At 44.8% G+C, this 14,711-nt stretch overlaps 1 protein-coding gene across 4 annotated transcripts in view; it reads right to left on the minus strand.

The window, feature by feature from the left end:
• Positions 1–14,711, minus strand: part of RDX (radixin) — a 152,537-nt gene that overhangs the window by 76,056 nt on the left and 61,770 nt on the right. For all 4 annotated transcript variants that reach the window (XM_074985020.1, XM_074985040.1, XM_074985011.1 and 1 more), the window contains one exon: positions 1,158–1,232. In XM_074985020.1, coding sequence (XP_074841121.1) covers positions 1,158–1,232 — 75 coding nt within the window. The remainder of the gene's footprint in view (positions 1–1,157; positions 1,233–14,711) is intronic.

The following is a 14,711-nucleotide window of genomic DNA, read 5'->3' on the forward strand; positions in this document are numbered from 1 at the left end:
AGTCAATCCCAGGGCTGGGACTGCCCAGGTCCTCAGTAATGGCAAGTACCAGAACAAAACAAAAACAAAAAACAAACACACAACAACCTTGATTATATCCCTTGTCATTGTCTCTGTAGAGCTAGTATCCAGGCACCTCCCAAATTCACAGCATACTTTAGCTACAACCATACAATGCTTTCTTATAACTTAATATGCATTACCTATACATATGGTCTGAAAGTCATATTTCCATCCATAACCCTTCCCCTAATACCTTACAAGGCATGCTTTATGTAAGATTACAATGATATAAAATGAGGAATTTGGGAGCTACAGGGCACTTCCCAAGGGCATGTAAAAAGGCACTTTGTGGATGGCAGAAGAAAGCATTAATGTCCTACTGAAGCACTGGCAAATGATCCAGTGGCTAAATAATATTCTCTAAGACACTGGAACCTTTATGGAAGCTGAAGTTTGCAGGCTAACTAGTTTGTGTCCCTCAGGTCAGCGGGAACATGGATAAAGACCTGATCTCAATACAAGGAGGTGCTAATCAAACTATGAAAAGGGTGTGCTTGCCTTCCTATGCATTTACAATCCTAAACCACAAATAAGATCCAAGTCATTCCCACCATGGGTCAAGCCAAAAGACGTGATGGCAAGTTCCGATGGTGCAATGGAGGACATGCCATTTTAAACTGACATTCAAAACCATCATAGTTACTCATCACTTCCCCACACCATAAGGAATGTCATCACTGCTCAGCTAAGCAAGCCTTTCCTTGCAATCTCTCATACAGGCTCATTCCAATTTACATTAAGGCAATGAAAGTCCTTCTACTGAGTTAAACAGGCATGAAGTGCACCTCTGAAGCCACTTTTCACCATTATGTTTCACCTGAAATATACAAAATTACTGAAGCACAATTCCCCCTAATTCCCCCCACTGCAATGTTAGTTCAGTATTGTCAGAGACTAGTGTTTCATTTTGGGGCACTAATCACCACTTTGTGAAGAACCTAGATTTTTTTTCCTTTTGATGCTTACCTATATAAAAGTATTAAATAAGCCCAACCTCGATTATTAGCTTATCAGATCTGACAAGACCATAGTCTGAGTGCTTTGGGCCTGGCTATTATGTCAAATCCTAGAAGAGCACAGAGGCATCTACTTACTGGTTTCGGCATTTTTTTTCTCCTTTTCTGAATCTCTTTTTCAGTCAAGTCTTCTACAAATTCTTTTGTCCACTTCTGTTGAAGACAAACACAGTACAGATATTATATAATTAGAGTTCATGTGCATCATAGCAAACAGTACAAACGTCAGAATTTTTAGAAAAAGTAGTCTACCTGACCAAAACACACATCACTAAGCATTTGATAATTTAACATAAAAGCAACTGCAACATCCAGCATCAGCACCAATGTTCTTTAGCAGAACTACAAGAACAGGCTGAAAACAACACTAATTAATTGTATTAGTTTTCTGCAGCTCCATTTTAAAAGAGAATAGAGAGACAATGAATGGTGATCTAAAATGTCATACACTCCAACAAATTTGATATCAGATTTAATACTACATATTATAAAGATTAGCTGCTATTTAAGGAACCCTTTAAACTAGAAGAATGCTAAGAGTTAAGTTTATTTGGGCCACCAAAATGTAGGACACTGAATTCCCATACTGTAATTTAAATCGCCCACCCTAATCGGAGTGTGCAGACATGCAGAAAGCCAAACAGGACCTTTAAAATTGACATATCTGATTAAAAATCTATTTAAGGAGGAGTTCCCTGTTAATTTGGTAACCAGTCAGGTGCAATAATTCAAGGATTCATTTTTCCAAACAAAATGAAATTCAGTAAGTTGAAGTACAAAGTGAAACCCCGCCATAATGAGCAAAATTTGCTCTCAGAATCTTAGTTCACAATAACAAAGCAGCGAATATTGTTGCTTTTTTTAAAAAAAGCTTTTCACTCTACTACAGACGTTACTTTAAAACCACATACTTTCACTGTGTTCTAGAATTGCATCTTAATCCTGTAGCACTAGAAACTTACCTGCAAGTTTGTTGGTACATGGTATTTCCCCTCTACACAACTTATTCTAAATTCAGAAACCATTATCTACCCACATTTTCCCCTTTGGACATAGCATCATTTGTAAAAGTTAGCTCGTGCTAGGACTGTTTCGTATGTCCAGGTAGCCAGGGAATAAGTCATCACTGACAAAAGCAATAGTCACTTGAAATGCAGTCATACTCTGAAAAGTGAGCAAGACTATGCTCACCACAACTGAATGTGGAGACTCTGTCCAGAAAGCAGCAAAAATGTTAACCATCTGGGATACAAGGGAGGCAAAAGGGAAATAGACGTATCTGAAAGGCATGGAACAGCACATGGCCAGGCAGAGAAGGGCACTGCCCCCTCCATATGCACAAGAGGAAGGGGAGGATATACTCCTGTATTCCAAAAGGAACTCTCTCTCAAACAGTGATCCGCAGCTCCCCCTCCCTCAGGTTTATATTATTTGCTCTCAGTCTGTGCTAGTCATCTTTTGGTTTGGGAGAACTGGGGCAGGAAAGAATATTTCCCTCATTTCCAAATGGGCTGAGGGGTGGGGTTTCTGCCTTCCCTAGAGCAGGTCAGGGATCCAGTGTGGCAGGTAAAGAACTTAGATTAAAATTTTGCAACTCAACAGGTAGCCAGCTTTCAACATGTTGAGGGGAGATACCAACTATAGAAAAGATAGAGCACTCAGATAAACAGGAACTGGAAGGAGATTTAGGGGAAGGCATCCCTTCAGGAATCCAAATGGTGGTGGCTTAGGGCTCCTAACATCTGTTGTGGAAGACCGCAACCCCTTTCCTTGCAGTCCCCTTTAACTCTAGTACGGAGAGGTACAGTGTCCCAGCCCTAGTGTTCCTGGCTGGCTGGGACTAGGTTGGGAAGGAAGGACAAACGAGAAAATTCTTTCATTTTCAGATTTCATAGAAACCCTGAAAATGAATAAAAACAAACAACCACCAGAATCTTACTGTATTTTATACCAAGAAAGGCTTCTGACATGGTACTGCTGGAACCAGTTTTATCTAGCATCTTCATTTTTAATACAGGAGGTGGTACCAACATCACATTACTGCAATGTCAGGGGGCATTCATAGTTTTTAAAGTCACCAGGGACCATCATGATCATCTAGTTCAGTGCAGGGGTCAGCAACCTTTCCAAGGCAGAGCGCTGAAATTTGACTTTTTCACCTCCATGTATGGTCTGAGTTCTAGTAATACTTTTTAAACTCACTAATAGTTCTACTCACATCTGGTTCACGAATAAATAAATTAAGATGCAGAGCTTTACCGCTTAAGTGGTGTTTGGCAGCATTAGCTGGTCCTTTGTTAACCCACAGGTGGCATGGCTTTAAGCAAGCTCCCAGCTGCTTGAAAGAGGAGGGGCATGGCTGAGGTCCCACCTCGTGTGCTGATGAAAATTGGCTTTCGTACCATTCTTGGCACCCATGCCAGGAGTTACTGACCCTTGGTCTAGTGTTTCTCAATCTATTTATCATTGTAGGCCAAACATGAAGTGCTGTCTGTTATGTAGGACATATCCACACAATATATACCCTAATTTTATGGCCTGAGGATGTCACATGTCAAAGTTTGCATAGGTGCACTAATTAGTCAGGAGGTCCTCAATCACTGACCCAGTCCGACTCTGCACATTGCAGACTACAGAAACACACAAACACACACACACACCCCTCCCGTAGGATACCCATATCCTCTAGCTGAAGTCTTTCTAAATCAAGTTTTGAGGACTTCAGTAGTTCAAGTTACAGAGAATCCAACCTTTAGTCTACTTCCAACTACGCCAAAAAAAAAAAAAAAGTTTTAGCCAATCTGATCTGGAAGAAGATTGCTTTCTGACCCCAAAGATGACTAAGTGGCGTTGCAAAGACAAGGAAGAAACGATATATGAAGCTCCTAGAAAGATCAGAAACAGGAACAGAAAAGAGGGGTGGAAGATACGTGCAGAATATAACTGCTGCTGGAGTTTTGCAGTCATTTCTCAGACTCATACCACTTAAGAGGCTGACAAAATTGAGGGAGATCAAAAAAGAGCAAAAAAATAATCTAGGGGCTGAAAGGACTGATTTATCAGGAAAGAGCCTTACTATTTGTATTTAGCTAAACAACAACTAAGTGCTTGATAAGAAAAAAGTTAAGCACACATGCTGTAATGCCCATGGATTTAAATGAGATTTCAAAATGTGCTTAAATGATTTCTAAGAAAAAAGACCAAATAAAAAGATGAAATAAGTATGATACATTGGTGGGTGGGCAGGGAGAAGAGGAGGGAGGAGGAGAGAGAGAAAAAGGAAAAGAAAACTAACATTTAAGATTACTGATATTACTTATATTACTTTAACCTGGCCTGCAAGGAAGACATGCATGAGAACTCCTGCCTGTGAAAGTCTGTCCCTTACACCATATTTATTAGTCATCAAAGCTAATTTTTAAAGTCCCATATTATGAAATTTCAACTACCTCCCTCTAAATACTATGCCATACCTTAATTCATTTCACTATGAGCAAGTTTCTCTCATATACAGCCTACCTTTTTTGTGTATCAGTCTCATGCTAATAAATCTAAAAGATAATAGCAAGTTTTGAATAGGAGACCTGCCAAAGAATCTTTTGCACTGGAATTTGTCATACTATCCAATCATAATTAAGCAGTACATACTTTAACATGATTCAAAAAGTGTTTAACATTTGTATGGCAATAGCACACAGAGGCTTCACTCAGGTCAGGATCCCATTGTGCCAGCTGGATACAGTGGATTAACTACAGTTCCTGTCCTGCTGAGTCTTTGACCCTGTTTAACTTTGCAGAGTACACAAATAACAAAGGCAAACAGTGCTAAAGTTTTATGTTATTCTTTAAATAGTATATTGCAAATATCTAGGGTGCATCTACCCTAGCCAGCTACTTCGAAGTAGCTGGAACAATGACAAAATAGCACGTGTCGCAGTTACACACACCATGCACTATTTCGACGTTGAAATTGACATTAGGCAGCAAGACATCAAAATTGCTATTCCTAACCGAAGATGGGAATAGCACCCTACTCTGACGTTCAGTGTCGAAGCAGGGTGTGTGTAGACGATCTGCGTCCTGCTACTACAAAATAGCAGGGTCCTCCATGGCGGCAATCAGCTGAGGGGTTGAGATGTGCTGTCCAGCCCCCGCGGGGTTCTATAACCAATGAGCGCAGCAGCCCTTAAAGCACCACACCCCCAGATTTCCTGTGGCAGGAAGCTGAGAGCGTGCAGGCAGCAGCACACACGTGTGCTAGCCCTGCACACCCTCTACAGACCCTGACCCGACCACCCAGCGCCATGGCATCGAGCCAGCCCCCTGATCGCCCCCAGGGCTCCCCCCCACTCCCGAGGGGACCCCCAGCAGCCAAACAGGGGGCCAAAAAGCAGCGGGGCCCCTCCTGGTTGGAGGCCGAGCTCTGAGACCTGCTGGGGCTCTGGGGCGAAGAGGAGGGGTTCCACATGATGGGGAGCAAGCCCCTGCTGCGTGCCCCTATTACAGGGAGCTCAGGGCCATCCTGGGCCCTCAGGACACCTCATCCCCACAGGCCACATTGGACACCACAGCCAAGTAGTCCCAGCAGGCCTCGGAGCCGGAGTCCAGCCCAGAGGCCAGCCTCACACCCCAGGGCACACCCGAGGAGCCACCCTTCGGGATGGCGGAGGAGGGGTCCAGCAGTGGGGGGGGGGCAGGCTCTTCAAAGACTTCCCCTCCCAGAGCACCAGCGGGGCATCCTCCCACTGGGGTTCCCCCAACCGCGGCAGTGGACAGTCAGGTACATACCCCCAGGGCCATGGGGCGGGGCCCCCAGACATAACCGGGGCCCCCACACACCCCAACCCATAACTGCCCAGCCACAGCATGGTCCCAGGACGGCAGCAAGGCCATCAGTGCCCGTCAGCACCCACACCCATGGACAGCACTGTGCCCCAACCCCAGGGGCGGGGGGGGACCACACCCACCAATGGGGATGGAGACCCACCACCCAAGGGGGAACGGGGGGGGCACAGGCCAGGGCACAATACTAACAGCCTTCCCCTCCCTCTCTCCAGCTGCGCCATCCAAGGCCCCAGGCAACCAGGCACCCTCTGTGGCTCCCAAGAGCCTGCCAGAGGTCAGGCACCGCCAGCGCACAGGAACAGCACTGAGGCCAGCAGGACAGGTATGCCAGCGCTGGACCCAGAGGACAGTCCCCTTGAGTCCCCCCTCCAGACCCTGGCAGCTCTGCGGCGGAGGTGGCCGAGGAGTGGCTTTGCTTCGATAGGGAGGAGTCCACCTGGTGCCAGGCAGCATGGCAAGAATTCATGGGTGTATTCTGGGACATAGCTGGGTTGCTCCGGGAGGCTGTTGCCCAGCTCCCGCCTCCCGCTGCCCTCCCTGCTGTTCCACCCGATGCCCCCCACCACTCCACCTGCCTCGCCCACCACCCTGCCTGCCAGCCTCCCAGGACTAGAGTCCATTGGGGCTGAAGACTGGCCAGTGGAAGCATCCCAGCTGTACCTGCCAGTCCTCCCAGCCGGGCATGCGGGGACCACGGATGGGGGGCATGACACGTACCCGCCGGGGGCTGCACACCTCTACCTCCACCCCAGATTGATGAGCCGACAGCCGAGACATCCCCTGGCCCCCTATTTGCATATAGTTGTCCCCCTTTGTATACTGGTTCCAGTTTTTGTTGTGCACATAGGACAGTTTACCTATATTCAATAATCCACAGTTTTATTTTCCAAAGAACCTGAGATGTGTGCTTGTTGGGGCGATGGTGTGCGGGCAGCCCTCTGGGGAAGGCCAGGGAGGTGCTCACGGGTTCCTCTGATCAAAATGGGCCCGCAGAGCCTCGCAGACCCATACCCCCTCGTGGTGGGCCTGGCAACTGGATGCGGCCAACTGGGGGAAGCCCACGCTGGCGTCGACTGCCTACCCCTGGACGAAGGCCTCCCACTTGCTCTCAACAGTGTTGTGGAGTGTGCAGCACACACCCACAACCTGGGGGATGTTCTGGAAGCCAACGTCCAGGCGAGCAAGGAGGTACAGCCGCTGGCCCTTCAGGCGGCCAAAGGTCCTCTCCACCACCTGGCAGGTGTGGTTCAGTTGGGCATTGTAACGCTCCCGGCTGGCAGTGAGGTGGCCGGTGTACGGGCGCATGAGCCAGGGGTAGGCCGCATCCGCCACGAGGCAGATGGACACAGTGGTGTTCCCCCAGAGGGATCTCCCTCTGGGCGGGATGTAGGTCCCCACCTCCAGCCAGCAGCACAGGCCCAAGTTCTTAAAAGCAGAGGGGTCTTGTGTACAGCCAGGCCAGCCCACGTAGACATCCTGGAAGCAGCCCTGGCTGTCCACCATAGCCTGCAGGACCATGGAGTGGTAGCCCCTCCAGTTGATGTATCTTCCCCCGCTGTGGTCCAGGGTGCAGATGGGGATGTGGGTCCTGTCCACAGCCCCGAAGCAGTTCAGGAAACCCATGACAGCAAATCCAATCAGGTCCCCAACTCGGACGACCCTCTGAAGCACCACGGCATTGAGCGCATGGACCACGTGTGGGGAGGGGACACAAGATCCCATGAGGGTGTGCAGGGTGCCCCAGGCCCCTCCCTGGCACCCCTCCCTCCCCAGCCCCACACCCAGCCCCCTCCCTTCCAAGCCCCACACCAAGGCCCACCTCTGTGGCCCCTGCCCCGCCCCCAAATGGGTGCATGCTCAGGCCACCTTACCTCCATGACGACGGCCCCGACTGTGGCCTTTCCCACTCCAAACTGGTGGCCCACAGAGCAGTAGCTGTCTGGAGTGGCCAGCTTCCAGACAGCTATTGCGACGCTCTTCTCGACAGGAAGGGCGCATCGCACCCAGTGTACTGGTGCCTCAGTGCGGGGGTGAGCCACTGGCAAAGCTCCAGGAAGGTCTGCCAGCGCATGTGGAAGTTCCACAGCCATATGTCATCACCTCACCCCTCACCCCCGCCATGACCAGCTGCTCCCACCACTCAGAGCTGGTGGGGGTAGCTCCAGAGGCGGCAGAGCACCTGGCAGGGGAAGAACAGGGGAGCCCAGTGGTCAGGAGCATACCCATCTGCCCCCAGGGAGGGCCCCCCTGCCAGGAACTGCTAGGCGGCCTCCCATGCAGCACCTAGCAGAGCGCTTCCTCCCTGGCTGACAACCTGGAAGGCTTCCAGGTGCTGCTGCTGGGAGTCCCTGGCTGCTGTGCGTCAGTCTGCAAGTGTGAGACTAGCGCTCTGCAGACCTTGTGCTGTGCAGGCTGGGTGTGCATGGGAGGGGTCCTTTAAAGGAGAGGCTTGCTGTTGCCCCAGAAGGGCTACTCCAGCCTGTGACCCCATCTGTGCGCTTTCCTGGCCCCTTATTTTGACAGGGAGTACTTTGTGTGTGGACGCTCTGCGTTTCCTTCTGGGGTGGCTCCTTTAGACGTTCCCTGTCGCTACTTCAATGCTGAACATTGACGGCACCAGCCCAGGAGGACGTGTGGACGATACACATCCAAGTAGCCTATTTCAATGTTACTTCGAAATAGGCTACTTCGACATAGTGTCTTAGTGTAGACGGAGCCCTGAAGTCACAGAAATAGTTGCTGCATTTTCTTTAAATTTGATAAATTCAGAGATTAAAAATCAACTTTTGTCAACAACATATGAAAGATGTATGTATGTATGTATGTATGTATGTATGTAAGTAAAAGATAATGTAGAATCAAATGAAATAAGAATTGTAATCAATAAATGTTCCCTAGAATCACTACGGATAGTAATTCCAAGCTCTACTAAGAATATAGCAGTAGGGATATATTATCAACCACCTGATCAGGACAGTGATACTGATGCTGAAATGCCAAGGAAGATTAGAGAGACTACCAAAATAAAACACTCAATAGTAATGGGGCATTTCAATTATCCCCATATTGACTGGGTACATGTCACATCAGGACGAGATGCAGCAATAAGATTTCTCGATGCTGTTACTGACTGCTTTTTGGAGCAGCTGGTACAGAAACCCACAAGGCTAGGGGCAATTCTCAATTTAGTACTGAGTGGAGTGCAGGATATGTCCACGTGGTCACTATTACAGGACCGCTTGGGAATAGTGATCATAATGTAATAACACTTAATATTCCTGTGGTGGGAAGAACAACTCAGCAGTCCAACACTCTGGCATTTAATTTCAAAAGGGGGAATTATGCAAAAATGAGGAGGTTAGTTAAACAGAAATTAAAAGCCAGAGTGACTAGAACAAAAACCCTGCAAACTGCATGGAAGCTTCTCAAAGACACTATAATAGAGGCCCAACTTAAATGTATACCCCAAATTAAAAAACATACTAAGACTGGGGGGGAAAAAAAAAAAAAAAAAAGCTACCATGGGTTAACATCTTTGTAAAACAAGCAGTGAGGGATAAAAAGGCATCTTTCAAGAAGTGGAAGGCAAATCCTAGTGAGGTAAATAGACAGGAACATAAATACTACCAAATTAAGTGTAAAACTGTAATAAGGAAAGCCAAAAAAGATTCTGAGGAACAGCTAGCCAAAAGCTCAAAAAGGAATAACAAAATGTTTTTTTAAATACATTAGAAGCAGGAAGCCTGCTAAACAACCAGTGGGTCCCCTAGATGATACAAGTACAAAAAGGAGCAATCAAGGATGATAAAGCCATTGTGGAGAGACTAAGTGATTTCTTTGCTTCAGTCTTTATGGCTGAGGATGTTGGGGAGATTCCCAAACCAGCACTGTTTTTTGTGGGAAATGAAACTGAGGAAATGTCCCAGATTGAAGTGTCATTAGAGGTGGTTTTGGAACAACTAGATAAACTTAATGTTAACAAATTACTGTGACCGGATGGCATTCATGCAAGGGTTCTGAAAGAACTCAAATGGGAAATTGCAGAACTATTAACACTAGTTTGTAACCTGTCCTTTGGATCAGCTTCCGTAAGTAATGACTGGAAGATTACTAATGTGACACCAATATTTAAAAAGGGCTCTAGAGGTGACCCTGGCAATCACAGACCGGTAAGTTTAACATCAGTTCTGGGCAAACTAGCTGAAACAATAGGAAAGAATAAAATTGTCAGGCACATAGAAGAACATAATTTGGTGGGCAAAAGTCAACACGGTTTCTGCAGAGGGAATTCATGTCTTACTCATCTGTTAGAGTTCTTTGAAGGGGTTAACAAACATGCAGAGAGGGGAGATCCAATGGATATAGTATACACAGATTTCCAGAAAGCCTGATAAGAGCTTTTGATGAGGTACCTCATGTAAAGTAAGTTGTCCTGGGATAAGAGGGAAGGTCCTTTCATGGATTGAGAGCTGGTTAAAAGACAGGAAACAGAGGGTAGGCATAAGTGGTAAATTTTCCAAATGGAGAGGACAGTCCTCTCCAAAGGACAGTCCAAGGGACAGTCCTAGGACCAATCCTGTTCAATTTATTCATAAACGATCTGGAGAAGGGGGTGAGCAGTGAGGTGAAAAAGTCTGCAGATGACACTAAACTGTTCAAGATAGTCCAAACAAAGGCAGACTGTGAAGAACTTCAAAAAGATCTCAAACTGAGTGACAGACAAAAAAATGGCAAATTAAATTTCATGTGGGTAAGTGTAAGGTAATGCACATTGGAAAAAATAACCCCAACTACACTTACAATATGATAGGGGCTAATTTAGCTATAACTAATCAGGAAAGAGATCTTGGAGTTATCGTGGACAGTTCCCTGAAGACATCCATGCACTGTGCAGAGGCAGTCAAAAAGGATGTTGGGTATTATTAAAGGGACAGAAAATAAGACAAGGGGTATCTTACCGCCCCTATATAAGTCTATGGGGAGAGGCAAAAAGATTGGAACTTTTCAGTTTAGAAAAGAGGATGCTGAGGGGGGACATGATACAGGTATATAAACTTATGACAGGTGTGGAGAGGGTGAATAAGGAGAAGTTATTTACTTATGCCCATAACACGAGAACTAGAGGACACCAAATGAAATTAATGGGTAGCAGGTTTAACACTAATAAAAGAAAGTTCTTCCTCACTCAGCACATAGTTAACCTGTGGAACTCCTTGGCAGAGGAAACTGTGAAGGTTAGGACTGGAATAGAAAGAGCTAGATAAATTCATGGAGGCTAGGTCCATAAAAGTCTATTATCCAAGGGTAGGAATGATGTCCCTGGCCTCCGATTGTCAGAGGTTGGAGATGGATGGCAGGAGACACATTGCTTGATCACTGTCGTCAGTCTACCCCCTCTGGGGCACCTGGTAGTGGCCACTTTTGGCAGACAGGCTACTTGGCTGGATGGACCTTTGGTCTGACCCAGTATGGCCATTCTTATGTGAATTTGGAATTTTTTAGAAATATTCAATCTGCTTCAATATCTCCTATAAAACTGTGGTGGGCTGCAATGATTGCATTACACTGTACATTTCTTTTTCAAATATCATTAGAGACTGAAAGCAAGTCTTCACTACAAACTTTTGACCGCATAAGTATATTAATCAGGAGAGTGAAGAGGTGTGATCCCTAACCCACCACAAGATTCTAGTGTAGATGCAGTTATACCAGAAAACTGTGTTTTTGTGAATATAGCTTATTGCACTTCAGAGCAAGTACAGGCTGCAATAATCTATACTGATAAGAGTATAGTTTTGCTAGTACAGATTCATTAACAACACTAGCAGCATATTTCCAGTACTGCTATAACTGCACTCATTAAAAAAAAAAAGTGCTTCCGGTATAGATTTGCCTAATGGTAACATTTTCCAAAATGCCTATGTGACTTAGGAGTTCATTTTCCAAAGTGAGTTAAGCACTTTTGAAAATTTTACCTTAACGGCTCCTGTACTTTGTAAGTCACAGTAACGTTTTCCCGAAAAAAATATATGTTTGGCCCCACCATATTTAAGTAATCTTTGTATTAATTCCTTGACCTAAACGAAACCAGATAAGAATTATTATTTGCACATTTAATGAAGGTTACCTCTTTGTAAAGATTTTGAGTCCAACACAAGCTAACAAAAAACCCACCTGATCTGTCACATTTTAACAGAATTATGATAAATTAGATGGAGTTCTAACTATGAAATGCTATCTCCCAGGACTGGGAGGTTGACAGATATTCAAATATTCTGGATAATAGAGAGGTATACTTAAGCAATGCTTAACACTAAAGAAAGATCAAGATTAGATATTAACAGACAAAAAAAATATATATGCAGCATACTTTATTTACCAGCAACAGGAGTATTGTACACTTACTGTATCTGTTGTATTTATATTTACTTTCACTATACTGTACTTATGGAAAACAACTAAAATGTACTTATAGTTAAAACACTGGTTATTTGAGAGTTCTGGATGACAGAATTCTGGGTCTGAAGCTTACTGTATTATAATGTTATTTAAAACTCAGATACTATGGCAAAAGCCTTGTACGTAGACATTTTTATAATGTAGGATACCAAAACATTTCTTCCTTGAACTTTTTCACAACATGTTTCAATTCATCTTTGCTAGTTACCTTCTTAGTACTGGAAGTACACATACCCACTATACTGATGATTCATTCCTCGCTGGAGATATTTAAGAACAGATTAGATAGATGTCTATCAGGGATGGTGCAGATAGTGGTTGGTCCTGCTGTCGGGGCAGGGGACTGGACTCTATGGCCTCGAGGCCCCTTCCGGTCCTAGTGTTCTATGATTCTATGATTCACAAATGATGAAAAAGGCAAGTCACTGGTACAGAGCAATCTGGATTACTTGACACACTGTGTACAAGCAAACAGAGTGTTTTTAAATGGCTAAATGAGAATGTATACATCAAAGAACACAGACCATGACTACACCACAGGGGACTCTGTTCTTGGAAGCAGTGACTTTGGCTATGTATACACTAGGAAATAAAGCTGAATTTATTGTAGGTCAACTATACAACTAGATTTTATAAAGTCAATGGTGTACATCCACGTTAGAAAGTCAACATAGCAAAAGTAATGGGGATACACTATGTCTGACTGTGTCAACAGTGGGTACCTATCCCACAGTTCCTGTATCCCCATTGCATTCTGGGTTTCTGTGCCAGTATGTTATGAGAAAAAAAAAAAAAAAAAAGTGCACCACAAGCGGTTGCAGGTATCTGAACTCATCATCCTAGAGTGCACTGCCCTCACTCCCCGCTCCCATTGAAAACAAACTGCCAAACATTTTTTGTGCTACTTTTCTGCAGTCAGCCCCTGGCACATGCGTTTACAAGGCTAATGGGCCAGCAGTCCCGAGAAATGTAAAATGCAGAAATAAAAATCTGAAGAATTTCAATTTGGAGCTATTGAAAATTGTTTGATATTGTTGAAATGCTTTATGATGTTTTTCCAGCAACCAAGGGTCCTGTGGCACCTTATAGACTAACAGAAAAGTTTTGAGCATGAGCTTTCGTGAGCACAGACTCACTTCATCAGATGCTTAAGAGTCTGTGCTCACGAAAGCTCATGCTCAAAACTTTTCTGTTAGTTTATAAGGTGCCACAGGACCCTTTGTTGCTGTTACAGATCCAGGCTAACACGGCTACCCCTCTGATACTATGTTTTTCCAATTCATCTCATTTTGACCCAGCAGCTGGAGGGGGTGGGGTGCAACAGGCAGTTGGAGAGCCCAGCAGCTTTGTGGTGGTGGTGGTTGGGGGCGGGAGGGTCAAGCCAGAGAGTCCAAGCTGATTCCTGTTTCCTACTTCCCAATCACTTGGACAGCAGTGGAAGTGAAAACGATGTTCAGAACAGACACTCTGAAATACTTCTGGCAGCCAATAAAAATCAAATTAAATAATGCTGTGTCTACACTAGCATTAAGTTGACCTTATAAATTCAAATTTGGCGTGACGCCTCATGAAAAAGCTGGAGCAGGAGTCGACCTTAGGACCCCTTAAAGTTGACCTAATGGTATTTTAGTAAAGATAGGTATATTATAAAAATCAACCTAACTCCCATAAAATCAACTTTATGCTGTAGTGTAGACATGGACTTTGGAAAAAAAAATTGAGACTGTGGTGGTTAATCAGCTGAACATGAGTTCCAAGGTGACACTGTGGTCAAAAGAGCTAATGTAATCCTGCATAAATAGGGAACTCTCAAGTAGGACTGTATGTAGGTAGTCCAGTTGTTTTACATTTATATTTGACATTGGTGCCACTGCAGCTGGAATATCATGCCCAGTTCTGATGTTCAGAATTCAGAAAGAATGGTGTTTAATTGGACAGTGTTCTAAGAAAAGCCACAAGAATGATTAACAGATTGGATAACATGCTTTTTTGTGATGGACTCAAATAATCCATTTAGTTTAACCATTAGAAGATTAAGGGGTGAACTGATTACCTCTTAAGTATCTATAAGGGAAAGGAGTATTTAATAATGGGCTCTTCTACCTGAGAAAGGCCTGACATAATCCAAGTTGGAAGCTGAATCTAGACAAATTCAGACTTGAAATAAAGCGTAGATTTTAACCATAAAAATTGCAAACAATAAAGGTAAATAAACCATTGCAACAGTTTACTAAGGGTTGTGGTAAGTATCACCAGAAATTTTGAAATCAAGATTGGATGTAATTCTAAAAGACTATGCTTTTATTTCTTAAATGCTTTGGGATGGGG

This window comes from Carettochelys insculpta, chromosome 1, assembly GCF_033958435.1.
Source record: "Carettochelys insculpta isolate YL-2023 chromosome 1, ASM3395843v1, whole genome shotgun sequence".
NCBI lineage: Eukaryota > Metazoa > Chordata > Testudines > Carettochelyidae > Carettochelys > Carettochelys insculpta.